General features: G+C 43.0%; 1 protein-coding gene across 9 annotated transcripts in view; it reads right to left on the bottom strand.

Annotated features, from left to right (window-relative positions):
* Positions 1 to 16,069, bottom strand: part of PCDH7 (protocadherin 7) — a 422,251-nt gene extending 406,182 nt beyond the window's left edge. For 2 of the 9 annotated variants that reach the window (XM_060655274.3, XM_078446221.2), the window contains exon 1: positions 11,787 to 16,069. In XM_060655274.3, coding sequence (XP_060511257.1) covers positions 11,787 to 14,972 — 3,186 coding nt within the window. In that variant the 5' untranslated portion in view covers positions 14,973 to 16,069. Of the gene's footprint in view, positions 1 to 5,263; positions 5,527 to 11,786 lie in introns of those variants that run through there. The other 7 variants (XM_060655273.3, XM_060655275.3, XM_060655279.3 and 4 more) reach the window with 6 other exon arrangements.
* Positions 16,070 to 16,475: the final 406 nt, after the last annotated feature.

Genomic DNA, 16,475 nt, shown 5'->3' with positions numbered 1-16,475 from the left:
GGAGCCTGGAGCCTGTTTCCGATTCTGTGTCTCCCTCTCTCTGACCCTCCCCCGTTCATGCTCTGTCTCTCTCTGTCTCAAAAATAAATAAACATTAAAAAAAAATTTAAAAAAAGAAACATTATCTTGAGTTGTGGTAATTCTTTTCAAAGCCCCAAATGTTTTATGTGACCCCCCCCCCCATAAACCCTATCGTGTAATCAGAGCAGGGTTGTTATGTAAAATGACAGAGGACAGTTTCAACAGGCTTCCAGACTTGAAAGGACTTACATAAGGTCACACTGGCCATCCAGTGACAGAACCAGGACAAGGAGGCAGATGTTCAGATTGCCCTACCCAGATAGGAACTCATTTTCCATTTTGCCGGAGACCTTCGAGAAGTGAGCTACCAAATGGAAGTTAGAAATTTCAGGGACTCTAACCCAGAGTTCTTGTAACCTGACCTACCATCTGCAATCAGAATTCAGAAGGGGGAAGGGCTAAAAATGCAGGTTTCTGGGCTAGAGTACAGGCTTGCTAGAATTCAGTTTCTGAGAATTGAATGAAACTGGGACAAGAATCCACGACAATAATATGGCCACTATGTTTATGACAATAGTCTGGTAATAATATTAAGGAGAAGGTGAGTATGTTGCTATGCATTGGTTGTGTCCCCCCCACCCCCCCCCACCCCCCACCTTTTTACTTCTTGGTTCTATCTTTCTCTCAACAATATGGGAGCAGAAAACGAATGGAAACAGCGCAGCGGGACATAATATTTTAGACTGAAAAGGAAAACGAAACCACACCAAAACATCGGGTCTAAATGGGAGCAAGTGAAGGTTTACTACTTCTTGACGCTAATCTCGCAACCCAGTCAAGCCCTGATGTTTAACACCATTCTTACGATTACCAGCGTCCTGGGCCAAAATTCATGACCACAAATATTTGTCCTCGTCAGGCCTGGAATTCCCTTTCTGACATAGACTTCTTACTTCCCAGATGTCTAGCAGGTGTTGGAGACGCTCGGTGCCTTAACACAGTCCTGGTCTTCGAAGCTGCTGAAGCTTGCTCATCCTCCTTCCTCAAGGCCCTAAGCAGAAGCCTCACTTCCCCAGGACTGTAGATCTTGGTGAGGTGCTGAGCTGCTTACAGTTGTCTGCATAAAGCAAGTTACACCAGAGCGTGCCAAAGACGAAACTCAACTCCTTCAGCGGTCATTTGCAATTTAAGAGTGCTCTTTCATATGTGAGCTAGTAAGGAGTATTTTTATTTTTTTGAGTAGAGCTGACACACAATGTTATATCAGTTTCCTGTGTCCAACATAGTGATTTCACGCTATGGAGTGCTTTCGAGTTGCAAGGCATTTCTAAGCAACCGCCTCACTGGCCGTCACTCCCAAGACCATATTCTTCTCTCTTCCGGACCTCTCTCCTTACTGAACTAAGTGCATGTTTCTCTTTAGAGAATTCCAGGCTCTCACCTTTAAAAATAACTGTTCACTACAGGCTTTCAAAATAAAAATGGAAACTTATTCTTTATCAGTGAGCATGGGCTGGTACCGTGAATGGATAATATCTGCTAGAACATGCAAACTGAGGAATACAAGACACTCATGCCTATGTTTGGGCATAAAGGTACCTATTTTTTTTTCCACCAAGAAAGGGATAAGGATAAAGCTGAGAATCCGTATCGGGTAAGAATAAGGATCCCAAGAAAAGTACTGAAAACCAGCATGCTTGCATGCTTCTTCATGCTTCTTCAAAATACATGGGAACTCTACTGGGTGGCCAGTGCCTCCCTTACTTGCCTCGCATACCTCTAGTTTAATTTTTATCTGTTTTTAAGGGTTTGGTGTTGACACCACTACCAAGGAGAAGGAAGGAGAGGACAGGAGGGAATTGCTCATTTGCTACTGAAATGAGAGTTACACCCACACAGAGAGGGCAGGGACTCTAGCCAACATGGCAGGTAGCCTTTTATCATGGAGACATCCTCCCAGCAGGGAAAGAAAATAGCAATTAGGACACTTACAGTCTGATATAAAAGTGGACCTACCATAGCCCAGAGCCCAGCTATTCCATATGAAGGGATCTTCAGGATACCTAGCACCAAAGCCCAGGCCCTTTGTTATATTTGTTCAACAAATATAACGAGTGTCTTCTATGGGCTCGGCACTCGACTAGGCACCGGGAATCAATGATGGATGAGACAGACTTGGAGGTGGTTCCTCTGAGTTTCCCATATATACCTGGCCTATGGATATTATTTTTGTGCTAGTTTTGTGTCCTATCTCTGAATAGACTTGGTCTAGCCATCGTTTCAATTACACCCCAAAACCTCGCACTGTGTATTAAAGATATAGCAAATCAATACAATCTCTATAAAATGAATGGGGGAAAAAATCACACACATTCAAGAAAACGGTTTTGCAAACCTGTAGACTGAAAATTATTCCCAGAGACATATTTCAAACTGTGGAATTACTTCGTAAGTTCCTTGAGTTTTTCTAGAGATAGCCTCAAAAAATATAGGGTTAAAGGGACTTACTCAGTTCTTAAGGTGATTGTTTCTTTGCCTAAAAGCCCACATGGGGTTGTTTACAAATCCAGTTAATTAATTAGATCTCTGCTTTCTAGCCACAGCCTTTTTGTTTGTTTGTTTTTGTTTTGTTGTTAGTAGTATCAACTGTAGTTTGTGACTACAAAAAGTTTGAAAACCTGGGTCAGGTTCTAAGGGGTTCCTTTGAAACGATTTCACCCAGATCAGTCAGAAAATAGATTATATTCAAAAGCACAAATTTCACAAATTTCCCCAAATGCTTTCAGTACGCATGAATTCTGACCTGGTATTTCTTCAAAGACTTCATAAAGTTTTTAAGCTAGTTCCATCAGAGTCATGAATAGGTTGTTCATTATTTCAGCTTCCTCACCTCAGATATAATAATGGTGCTTTTCCTCACAGATTGCTCTGAGGAGTAAATAAGCAAACATGCATTCGACACATTGAAACTTAAGGGACATGATGCAAATATAATCTATCATTTTCTGCTCCATAATCTTTTTTTTTTTTTTATAATATGTTAGTTCCATGAGGACAAAGACTCTATCTTACTATTTTTTGGCATATCCAGTGCCATTGCTGATATTGGATGTATTAGAAGGTATTAAACTGGACTCCAACATTTCCATATGCCTCTTTAGATGTTGTAATGGGGAATAAATTATTATCTTGTCATTTAAAACAAAATGTCCCAGTGCTAAAATTTATAGGGTAATGGGTAGTTTGTCCTGAGTCTCTCTCCCATCTGTCCACAGGCATCTCCCTAAATGGTAAATTCCAGTAATCACATAGGAGACTGGCCTAGAGTCCTGAGGTGGATGGCAATCGTCAGGAAGGGCGGTAGAGAAAGAGGGGGAGTCTGTGCAAGATAGGAACCAACTGGTGACATGTTCGAAGATTAAAACACACACACACACACACACACACACACACACACACACACACAGGAATGATAATAGACTTCTCCAAGCTTTTTGCTGTTGATGATTGCTATTGTAATAGTATGCTGTTGATCATTCTGATTCAGCGGAATAGTACGTTAAAATCTTTGGAAGTGTTATTTTTTTTGCTTCCATTTATTATGTTTTTCCACTAATAGTCATAGTTTCCCACCTGAAACAAACTACAGTCGTGGTCCTGAACCCTTTTCAACCGCTTACACAATAAAACACTTTTTTTCCCACGGCGACCAAGAACAGAAACACACACACCACGGCTGAAACAAGGCTCGCACGCAGCACACTTGGAATGGTTCTGTTTCGCTTCAGGTCTTTCCAACTGTGGTAGAGATGCGCTAAATTGATTCTTGCCTCGATAAGGTATTCCAACCCAAGTTTTCAAAATGTTGCCTTCGAATGTTCTTCTTTGTGAAAGTATGTATGTATTTCCCCTCTGTGTGGCTGTAATTAGATTATCCCAAAATTCTGGACCTTTTTTGGTCTATAATTTGTTTTTGAATTGATATGATTTATTACAGGACTCACACATTATACATCTAGGGAAGTTAAGTATGATGAGGGAACATGACATTTTCAAGAAGCAGAAAGTGGCAAGGGTCTTTCGCCAGCCTCTTACGCCGGTCTTTGTGCTCAAAACAAATTGAGAAGTTGAGGATAATTAGGTTTTATTCGGGAATTTCCCTACAGTTTCATTAATACTTCTGAAAATGTCATTTTTGCAAAATTAAATAAACAGCTAATAGAATAAAAAGCCTGAAATAGATACACTAGAGATTTTCATAGGTCAGGGTACATTTCCTACCACTCTACATTTTAGTCTTCTTCCAATATTCATTTATTTTTATTAAAAGGCTGTCATATTGAAAATAACTCACCAAAAATATCCCAAGAATCCAGGATTCTTAGTCTTCCAAAACTTGGACAAAAATTAGGGGGGCAAATAATGTGGTAAATATATTATAAAATTATGAAACTTCACACTTGAACACTTATTTTTAGGCACATAAACACATACAACAACAGATACATAAATATATAACCATAAAGAATTGGAGGGACTATCCAGAGGATTCCCTGACTTGCCTAGAATATTACTTACGCAACTAAAATTCAGCCACTTTCTCAACTATATCTAAATGTTGCATTCTCAGAAGCAGCTTGGATTTATGTTATCAGACATCAAATAGAATAGCCTTCAGATAAATGTACCACGAAAATAGGAAGCCACAAATTCCTTCTGAATGTGACTACAGTGACTTCAGTAAATCTAACGGAAAGATTCCAAATTTTCTTAAGGGATTTAACAACAACAAACATACTTAAAAATTCCATAGATAATTCAGATTCCGTGGTCAATATTTCAAGATTAAGGAAGAAACAATCTATTGGCAGTAACTGCTCAATACAAAATTTGACTCTCAAATTTATTTTATATACCAATATTTTTATAAGTGTTGTTCAAAGTCCTTGAGATAGATGTGTAGACATTATATTTTGTTCTAACACAACTATCTCACTGGCCTGGAAAAGGCTGTAATTCCATAACCCTTTAAAAATGTTGATCGACTTAGGATTTTACCAAAAGTCAGTGTTTAATGTATTATAGACAAAGACTAAGTAGACTTAAATTTTCCTTGGTTCACACAAAGCTAGAATCTTAAAATTATTGTTGAAATGTGCCTTGGGATTTTTTTTACAGCCTTCGCTATTCATTTCTTCTGCTAACCACCTCTTTGAGAATGGAATTCTCAGTGACTCAGATGTCCATTTGTAGCACATTTCTTTATTAATACTGTTTCTTTTCTAAGTTTATTTATTTCAACACTCTTTTTCCTTAAACGAGGGGAAAAACTTGAAAATCAAATGCACAACAAGCAAAACAAGCAGTGATTGGCTGACACCCCACGGCCAAGGGCAGGCTCCAGCAGGTTTCGGAGTAGCAAGGACATCAGAGTATGGAGCATAATGGAGCATCATATTAGAGTGGAATTCAGCCAAACACAGTAATGTATGGATGTAGACGCATCTGAAAGAAGGAAAACAAAGATTTATGCAGGTAAAAAAAAAAAAAAGTGCGATGAAGGATTTTTCCCCAATACCTTATACCCAATCAGAATGCTGTGGCAGAGGTTTTGGTCACAGAGAATTTTTATTTACAAATTATGTGTCTGTAAATAATAAATATGCTCGGGGGAAAAACAGTTAACTTGTCAGATGAATCCTACTCAGAAGGTTTAATAGTTTTTTGGTTTGTTTGTTTGTTTGTTTGTACACAGCATTAGAGTTCAATACAAACATCATCACATTCCTGAACATAAACCTTTATTCCGCCTTTAAAACATTAATTCACCAGACGTGATAATTAAGATTAGTTTTAGTGGTTTCAGCTCCATTCTTCTTGGAATGTGATTTCTCCCACAACACTAATGCTAAATAAAGCACTGTGTAATGTTCCGAAACAGAGTCCCTGCTTTAGAAAAGATTCTACGGGTTTTTAAAATAAATAAGAGAGAAAACTAAAGCTGACTCAAGATCTATGTGAACAGCTCCTACTATTTCTATAGAGTCATGGTAAATAAATGGATGAGGAACCTTGCTCTAGCCTAGAAATTGGTTATATACAACTTAAACATAAAGCTCTAAACAAGTATTGTACTAAGTTTCCATTATAACCTTCACCACCATTGTCTCCCAGGAGTAGAAATGACAGTAAAATTTCTAATAGCACTGGCAGCTATGGCAAAGCAAGGATTTTGTCACACTACATTTAGTTTGAAAAACAGTTCAAATTTCATTTTTGAAATTGACAAACTCAATCATTAGCATTTTATCACTAGGTAAATTTAAAATATGATACACTAGATTGGTTAATTGCCTAACAAAGGAGAAAATCTAACTGAACATTTTTAAAATGTCACCTTGCTTTAAAAATTTGCTACAAAACCAATTTAGATGAAAAATTCATTTACAATTGTGTGTTAAGGTCAATATGAAGGTTGTGTTCCCCACAAAGCTGGCAAAATGCAAAGGAGCATAGAAACCAAAAAAGGATCATCGATATAAATGAAAACAGGCAAAAGATTATTCCAATTAGGGTGCATATAAACTTTTATACACAATGTATAGAAAGCTTGTATTAATTTCCACAAAAATTATGTTCTCACTGAGAATATATTAATCCCACCTGTTGTCAGGCTTCTGCTGAAATTAAAAATTCTGTCAATTAACCTGCTGAATATATGCTGTAAACAATGTTACTTCAGTGTATGTCATCAATTGCTATTTTACAGAGAGGGAAAGAGCCATTAATTTCTTTTGAAAGTCTAGAAAATGTGAATTGTAACTCCCCCGATAATTTACAGATAAAAACTGGAGCCTAAAGCAGCATTATATTCTATTGTAAAAAAGTCAGTTTTCATAGCTCAATATGTAGTTATACATAGACAGGTAAATCTCAACAGATTTCTGTTGCTATTGAAATGTATACAGAAGAAGGGATGTAAATTCAATTTTATTCCTCGGGGGAGTACGATAAAAAACAAAAACACTGGTCTCTGCATTCCGTGACTTGTATCCACACTGTATCCTTGATAATCTTGTGATCTCAATCAAATTACTTTCTTCTAAAGGCCTCAACTTAAGTTGCATTGCCCCGTTCAAGGTACCAACAGGAAACAGAACTCGCACCCCAATGGTACAGATAAAGACCTTAGTCTCTTCATAGAAAATGAAGGAACTGGTTTGGTTGATATTTCTTAATTCTAAACTGTGATGACTCTAGTAATTTTAGATCCAGACACTAAATGATTGACTATGATATATTTTATTTCAATGTTGTAGGTGTTTAAAGTTCAAATATGCTCCACATGTTAATGTATGAATATCACAATGAAATAAAAGTCTAATGGCACCATCGTTGGTTTATGTGAATATATCCGCACGAGTTTGTGTGTTAGAAAGAAAGAGAGATACCGTGTGTACGCTTTTCCACATATAAGATACGTAATTACTCAAAGATAGAAAAAAAAATAACAAGAAAGAAGGATTTTGCTGTATTCATCCAGCTGCATGATTTACTTACAACCTATAAACGGACTTTGTGGCATTGCGTCTAAGTTACTAATTGACTTGGGGTAAGTTTGAGAGAAGTTTCAAATTGCCATACTTGGACTTCCATAAAAACGTACATATTCGATGCAGATCAGATCAGCGGATGACCTTTTCCTTATTCAGAGACATCCAGAGGTCTAAGGTAATGTTGCTTTAGTAGATATCTCCTGACTAAAAACATCACCTAACTTTGATCAGTTATTAGCCTGTGCTCTGCTCTATCAGGCCAAATGTAACAGAAACTCTACCATATGCACAATTCATGGTACTTCTTGAAAGTGCTTTTGGCTATAGACAGACACATCATATTGTAGAAACATGCTTATCAAACTGAAACTAGAAGCCGTGGTTGGCATCACTCCACAGATGCTTCTATAGTAAGTATGCTGTCATATCCATACACCAACAAATTAATATTTAGTTTTCTCAGGGCCGAAAACCCTAATAGGCCATGGCAAGTTATCCATTCGCTTCCAGACCGGAAGTAATTTAAAAAAATAATTTCTGCCACATTTTTTTACTAAGCATACAACGAATATATTGAACACAGCTCGGTAATTAAAGAGAACATTATTTAGACAACATTCAGCAGTTCCTTAGGCAAGGGAAACCATCATTGGACTTATTAAGAATTTTTCTTGAGTATTTCTGAAGCAGCTGTAAATGGATTTTTAAATTAATGTTTATTCAAGCTGTATCTACTCTACTCTTGCCAAAAATACTTTATTTTTCATTTACTAGATACGATAAAATTTTTCCTTGCCAGTGCATTAGGTAATTAATGGCATGACATGTATAAACACAACCGGACTTAAAAATAACTTAAAAAATAGTCACTATGCTTTCATATTGTGTATTAATCTCTTTCGGAATTATATTATTCTTTAAGAGAATTGAAAAATATTTAACACATAGTAAAACTCTGAAGATTTAAAAATTAATAGAAAACGTAGAATGTCTCTGCCTTTATTTCACAAAGCAAAAAAAGCACAATTGTCCTTCCAGGTCACAAAATTTGAAGAAGCCCTAAAACCAGGTTTACCAAGCAAAGGAATAATGAAATGGAGAGGTAGAGGCTTAAGCTCAATAATGCTGTCAATGATCCACATTCTGCTCGGCTAGACACATTATTTAGTTGAGAGCAAAGGCTTTTGTTTTGACTGCAAAGGTCTGAACTATGAATACCTGGGCTTCGTCATCAGTTTTGCTAAGGTATGAGTTTCAGGAATATATACATAGATAGATAGATAGATAGATAAATAGATAGATAGATACATAGATAGATAGATAGACAGATAGATAGATAGATAGCAACTCTGCAACACACATCTCATAGATGCTGCCAGAGAGTAACTATAGAAGACTGATTTGAAAGTTTCCAGACCCTGTGAAAACACACCAAAAAAGGGGGAGGGGCATTATTTTCAAAGTTTGATTTCCACAAAGCTGCTTAATTTATTGCAATATAACCATTAACAGGATTTAGGAGCAGCACTTGGAAACGTCTAATTCTCATGAGGATAAGAACACTGTAAACAGATCTCACTTCCATTCTACCACAAGTTAAGAACTATGATAAGGCAATTCGGGAAATTTATAAATAAAGTGAAGCCTTTATGTCAGATGAAATCTCAGATTTTTAATTAATCCCTACCATAAGGAATTAAAAGACGGCATCCCTCAGGGTTTTCCTTAGATAGATTCAGTATCAACGGAGAAAATTATAACAAAACCTCGTGCTCTTTATTTTATTTTATCTTACATCACATTTAATTACAGAAAATACATTTTGGCAGTTGTATAAAAAATTAAAGGTAATATCTTTTTGGGAAAAAAAATAGAAAATCATCTACTATGGTACAAAAATCAGAACAAAAAAGATCTTGTTTATTGTGTCAGATGTCTTAACAGAATGTAACTTTGTAAATGGATCCCTTGTCCCCTGACAGCAATATTGAAGAGATGAAGAGTATCAATTACTATTACTAATTACATTAAGAGGAATGTGTTTCATTCTCCCTTATTTCATTTTAGTTCAGCTATTTATTGTGGTCAAAACTTTACACATCTTTTGAATACCTAACAACATATAAGTTTTCCAGTCACTTCTGGCAAACTGCATGATTGAGACCGATGGCTTTGTAGGCTTTCTATTTTGGTATATGGACTTCTTTGCTCTGTTAAGAGCCTAGCACCATACATTAGTTTATTTATAAGCATATCACTTTGCCTTTTAAACAGGATGCCACAACAGTCTTGATATTGGCTGTCTTAAATATTCAAGAATCCAGAGCCAACCTCATTTGATGAGCCAAATAAAGCTTAAGTGACAGCACAGAACATATGAGGCGGTTGTATAAAATATCTATAAATCTGCCACTTGATATGTCCCCTCCAAAGTTTCAGATTACACAATTTAGAATGCAAATGCCATTCAGCCACAAGATAAAAAGTCCTATTAGGATGACAGCGAAGAAGTAAACATTCTGCAGAAAAGACCTCTTCACACACTTCTGCACTACAAGTTATCATTTTCCAAGGGAATTTCTATAGATCTAAGTTTATTTGTGGGCTTTTTATAAGTCACCTTTGTACTATTATTTTAACTAGAATTGTCCGATAAAAGTACCCCAAACAAAACAAAAATCTCCTTCTAACTCCAGGTGAAGCAATAACACAACAGATATAAACTCTCCAGTTATCAAATTTCAGGTTAAAAGAAAGAAAGGCTTTCACATGCATCCCATATTTTCGAAAGCAATTTAACGTAATGTGGTTCGGACCTGTATTTTCGTGGATTGCTTTGATTATTGGATATAAAGGCTATGTTCTCCTTATCCAAATAGCTACAGTAGAGTACTATGAGTAGAAGATATCTCTTTAGGAAACTAATTTTTAAGATTGTGAAAGCAATAAGGAATTAGTATCTCTTTTCTATAGTATCTTTGATGACCCCATCAATAACATCTTTAATGAGGCCATAAAACAAGTTCTTGTGCCTTCATTCTTCTCCGACTGTACATTGCACATGCAAAGCATATTTAATAGAGAAGCTATTATTCGATGTTATTTGACAGTCATAAATGTGTTTTCTGAAATGAGTTCTGATGATAAGAAATATAGGATATTTTATTAATGGGGTTGCTACAGCCCTAGACACGGCAGTTTCCAAAAGGTTTACCTTGCTGAGTGTCAGACCTTGGCAGGTGTGAAAAGTAAACTTTGTGAGTGTTACATATATCACACAAGCAAAACTTTCAAAAACAGATTTTCTATTTTCTGAAGTCCATCTCAAAATATGTTTTTAAGATCTGTTTCCCCATTTCACTGGGAAATAACCGTATTCTATACCACCTTAATAGTCTCAGATATCATCATGCATACCAACATTTTCTTGCACACAGTGCATCCGACATGAACATTTCTGTTGCTTGACTTAAATAAAAAGTGGGTCATGCAATTTTACTTTTGCTTGTAAACCCTTACACCAGACATGAAGAATACAAATGCTCCCTGCATATCCTCACGGAAGTTTAACTGTTACAGATATCGAGGTATTAAAAAAGGCAGTTTCGCATGACATTTGTGTATCCTTAGATATTTTTAAACCAACATTTTTGTCAAAGCAGCCAGTTTTTAAGTATCTCAGACTTGGTACCACATTGGCACGAATCGGCCTCCGTTACCTGTAAAAGCTTGCATAATACATAGCATGGCTAAAACTTTTATACTGTGCAATTTGCATAGGCACCAGTAGTAACTTCAGAAATTTTCTCTCTGGATGTAATTATCCACTTCATAGCCACAAAACAAAACAATTTCAGGTCTAAGCTAACCAGCCAACCAATATTTACCTATTTATCCTGAAAACAGAAAATGTAGGATGAATTAGTGCCCTCAAGTTCAAAGAGATGGGCAAAACGCTGCCTACTTCCACGTCTGTTGGTAACTTTGTAAACACTGGGTGGGTAACTTGCAAAATACAGTGGTCCACCTCGTTTAGATGGCCCATGCTCACTCAACCGATGACATATGAATTAACATTAAATTACTGCTGTTAAATTTTCAAATCATAGCTTTAAAAGGGAGAAAGCAAAACTTCACAGAAGGTGCTCTCTGCCTCAGAGTTATTTCACCTCTTCTGGGATATTTAAATATACTTGGAATACATCTTACCTGTTTGCTGTACTTGTTATTGGTTTGACAGCTGTATTCAGAGCAGTGATCTGATCCAATTGAAATGTTGTCTCCTGCTCCCACAAATGTGTTGGCTGGTGGTAGATCTTGTACGGCCTGGTGTTTTTTTCCTGCAGTTGGTGACTGGGGATGAAGCTGGACAGTAGGCAATGGAGAACTAGATTTGTAATGCCTGGCCAGGTCAGGACTGCCAGGCCCACCGTTAACGGATCGGTATCGCCCCATGTTTGGGCTGTCTGACAGCTTCTCATTGACACTATCATACCTCTGTCCATTTGGTTTAGAAGCTTCTACAGTGACAATGCTGCTGTAGAGAGGCTGCTTAGATTTTTTGTTTTTCTTGTCTTTTTTAGGCTTTTTAGATTTGTCATGCTGCTGGGGTGTAAAAAAGTCTTCATGATCTTTTTTGCCAGCTTCATAGCCATTTTTGCTTTTGGACCGGCAGTACCTTGCCATCACTACAATTAAGATGATTAGAATCACGGTCATAATCCCGGCCACCACCCCAATGACAATACTGAGTCTCTGCTTGCTAATTTCGTAACTTGGGTCACCAGCTATATCCTGCGTGAGTGGGGTGTGCAAACTTCTGGCTATCTGTGAGTCAATCACAGTTGCATTAGAAACACTTTCATTGACAAACACATGCACCAGGGTCGTGGTGGACTGGGAAGGCTGTCCACTGTCATTCACTTGCACCACCAACCTGTGCAAGCCATAATGCTTTTGGGTGAGTTTCCCCACTAAGGAAACCACACCGCTGGTGGAATCAATTTCAAACAGCTTGAAGGGATTCCCTCCCACAATGCTGTAGTTAAGGTCTGCATTGATGCCATCGTCACTGTCTGTTGCCAACACTGTAGCTACTACTGTCCTGACATTACTTGAAGGTGGCAGTAAAGTGTAGGAAATGTTTCTGGGAAGGGTAACTGTGGGAGCGTTGTCATTCTCATCCATGACAAAGAGAGAGACCGTGGCTGTGGCTGATCTGGGAGGATCTCCCCCATCCACAGCCTTGACTCTGAACGTGTATGTGGTCTGATGTTCCCGGTCAAAAGACATTGTGGAATAAATGGTCCCCGTGTCATTTTCAATGGAGAAAATGTTACTGTTTTCCTCTATGTAGAGGCTCATCTCTGCATTGCGTCCCTTGTCAGCATCCATTACCGTGACCATCCCCACAGGGCTGTTGGGCTGCAAGTTTTCTTTCACATAAAACGTAAAGACGTCCTGCATAAACTTAGGGTCATTGTCATTCTTGTCAGCCACCTGCACAATCACCGTGGTGCTGCCCTGTAACACTGGGATGCCTTTGTCTTTGGCGTTAACTTTAAACTCATACCTGTCAGTCTGCTCGCGGTCCAGTACCGTATTGACGAGGATGTCCCCGGAATCAGGATCGATGGCAAAGATCCCCATCACAGAGGAATCCAGCGAGTAGGCGATCTCTGCATTTTTCCCGCTGTCGGCGTCTGTCGCCAGCACCGTGGCCACCCTCTCTCCAGGGATGTTGTTCTCGGGAAAGTAAACCTCCACTACTGACTGGCCGAAGACAGGCGGGTTGTCATTAGTGTCTCCTACCTTGACAACCAGGGAGTTGTTGCTGGAGAGGCTGGGGCTGCCCGAGTCCACCGCCACGATGACCACGTTGAACTCCCGGGTGGTCTCATAGTCCAAAGGGGCCGAGGTGTGCAGAAAGTACTTTTTCTTGTTCTGGTCGCCCTCTGTGTCGCTGGCCGGCTTGAGCTGGAAGGGCACGTCGCCCACCACGGTGCAGGTGACCACGCCGTTCTCGCCTTGGTCTCGGTCGGACACCTGCACCAGAGCAATGGGGGTGTCGACAAGAACATCCTCCGCCACGTTGGCCACCCCGTCCTTGAGCGGGATACGCCCGATCTTGCGGATTTCAATGGACGGCACATTGTCGTTCTCGTCCTTGATGTTGAGGACCACCGTGGCCTTGTCGGTCTTGGGGGGCTGCCCGCGGTCCCGGGCCATGACCGTGAAGCGCAGCTGGTTCACCTCCTCCCGGTCGATACGGTGCAGGACACTGAGCCAGCCGGACGTCTCGTCGAGGCGCAGCAGCCGCCGCACGGACTCGGTAGCGGCTCCGAACACGTACTCGATCTGCCCGTTGACCCCCACGTCCAGGTCGGCTGCGCGCAACTGCAGGATGGGAGTCCCCGGGGCGCTGTTCTCGGCGAGGTCCGCCTCGTACACGCTCTTCTCGAAGCGGGGGCTGTTGTCGTTCACGTCGGTGATGAGCACCCGCAAGATGGCCTGAGAGGAGCGCGGCGGGTCGCCACCGTCGCGCACCCGCAGGGTCAGCTCGTAGGAGTCGCGTTGTTCCCGGTCCAGCGCCCCCTTCACGATCAGCTGTGGCTGCTTCTCGCCATCCGGGGTGTCGGCCACCTGCAGTTCGAACACGCTGCTGCGGCCGCCGGGGTTGGTCCCGCCGCCGCCCTCCGGCGCGTCCGGCCGCCTCTTGGAGCCGCCTGGGCCGCCGCCGCTCGCGCCGTTCCCGCCGCCCCCGGGGTAGGGGGCGCTGTCGGCAGGCCCGGCGCGCCGGCCCTCGCCGCCGCCGCCGCCGCCGCCGCCGCCGCCCCCGGGCTCCTGAAGCAGCTCGTAGCGCTCGATGCCGTTGCGGCCGAAGTCACGGTCCGTGGCGGTGGGCAGCAGGTAGAGAGTGCCCACCGGCCGGTTCTCCTCCACCGTGAGCGTGAGCACGGGTGACGGGAAGGTGGGCGTGTTGTCGTTGATGTCGAGCACGATGACCCGGCCCTCGAACAGGTCCACCCAGCTCTGCGAGGGCCCGATCACCGACACCTCGAAGTCCAGAAAGCACTCGTTCTCGTCGAAGATCATCTGACACTGGGGCAGCTTCTCGCGGTCGATGCGCCGCTCGCTGGTGCTCAGCTCGCCGGTGAGGTTGTCGATCTTCAGGTACTCCGAGCCCGACTCGAGGCTGAAAGTCACCTCACCCGAGCCGGTCACGATGCCCAGGTCCGAGGCGACGTTGCCGATGCGGACGTCCGCCGGGCCCTCCTCGGCCAGTCGATACCGGAGGAGTTGCTTGGCGGCCGCCAGGCTGAGCGAGAGCGGCAAGAGGAGGCAGCAGCCCAGGCACCAGCCGCGCGCCCATCCCGCGGTCCGCATCCTCAGCATCTTCTCCTGCTGCTGCTGCTACTGCTCGTTCTAGTCACAGCCCCCTCGGCGCCCCCCTCCTCCGGGGCCGGCCGCCGGCCCTCCTCCCAGTCCTCTTCTCTCTCCGGGAAAGGAGGAAGGGAGAGGAGGGAGGGGGCGAGAAGAGCAGCGTGCGGAGTCGGCCAGGGGGACCAGCGAGGTGTCCTTCTTTTTTCTTTTTTCTTTTCCTTCTGCTTCTTCCGAAAGTTATTGTTTCATAATTCATGCAATGGGTGCTAATCGCCCGCTCGCCGGCCGCCGTTCAGTCGCAGTACTCACAGTTCACGGGACACTGCGCGCCGCGGGCTCGGCGCCCCCCCAGAGTCATCCCCGCAGCGGGCGGAGAATCCCGGGCTCCCGTCCCCGCTCTGTCGGATGGGGCCGGAACCGCTCCGGCGGGCGGGCGGTGGAGCCGGGTAGCGGCGGGGAACACGCCTGCAGCTTCCCCCGCCTGCCAACCCCGTTGGTCTTTGCTGCTACTCGAGTTGAGTCCAATTCACGTTCCAGCCACACACTCCAGACCCAGCTTCTGCTCCGGCTGCCCAGGCAAACGTGAGTTGCTTCCTGCACGAGGCGCTGGGGCCAGCAACAAGCCAGTCTGAACTCTGACTCTGCTCTGGCAGCGGGGGAGCCAGTCAACAGATCGAGAATGAAAAAGCCCTGGCAGGTCGCTTCGGGCACCGTGCAGTGGAGACCACTCGCGTCACACGGCGGTCCGCGTCCGGGTCCCCCCCGCGCGCCGAAGAGCAGCCCGAGCCATCTTCAGAGACACCCAGAGAGTCAGTCCCTTTTCACCCCCAAGAGCTCGGGTTTCTCTTTTTTTCTTAACAACTCTGCGCAAGGTCATTAGTCACGAAGCCGCCGCCTGAAACCGCAGCAGCCGTTCGCCCGCGGGGGCGAAGGCTGAACCGTGCGCACTGCGCGGTGCCCAAGTTTGGGTTCGCAGCCGCAGAGTCCGTGCCTTCCCTCACCTGCATTCGGCCCGCATGTCGGAGCACTGGGATCTGCAGCGCTGTGCGCGATTCAGGGAGGAGATTGCAGCCTCTCTCTCTCCCCGCTCTCTCTCGATCCCTCCCCTCCCTCCCTCTCTCTCCTCCCTCCTCCTCCTCTCTCCTCCCTCCTCTCCTTTCCCCTTTCCCCTTCTCCCACTCTCTCTACTGCACGCTCCCTCGCCTTCCTCCCAGTCCCAATGCTGGCAACTCGAGCTGAACTTGATCCCTTTGCAGTTCAAAGGTGAGCAAACCAAGCTCGGTGCTCAGGAGACGCTGGCCTGGCGAGAGCCCCCGGCCGGGCTCCCCCAGTGGCAATTAACAAAGATGCCCAATTCTGTCCGGATTTCCGAAGAAAAGCCAAAGGCACTGGGGAGGGGGTTGGGGGGGGGGAGGTGGAGTCAGAGACAGCTGCCAAGTAGCTTAAAAAAAAAAATATCCAGTTTGCCAAGGGGAGAAAAAGTGCCAGTCGGTTGTTTCCTCGGAAGTGCCCTGG

Source organism: Panthera onca, chromosome B1 (genome assembly GCF_046562875.1).
Source record: "Panthera onca isolate mPanOnc1 chromosome B1, mPanOnc1 haplotype 2, whole genome shotgun sequence".
Taxonomy (NCBI): domain Eukaryota; kingdom Metazoa; phylum Chordata; class Mammalia; order Carnivora; family Felidae; genus Panthera; species Panthera onca.
This window is presented reverse-complemented; position numbering and strand designations above follow the sequence as displayed.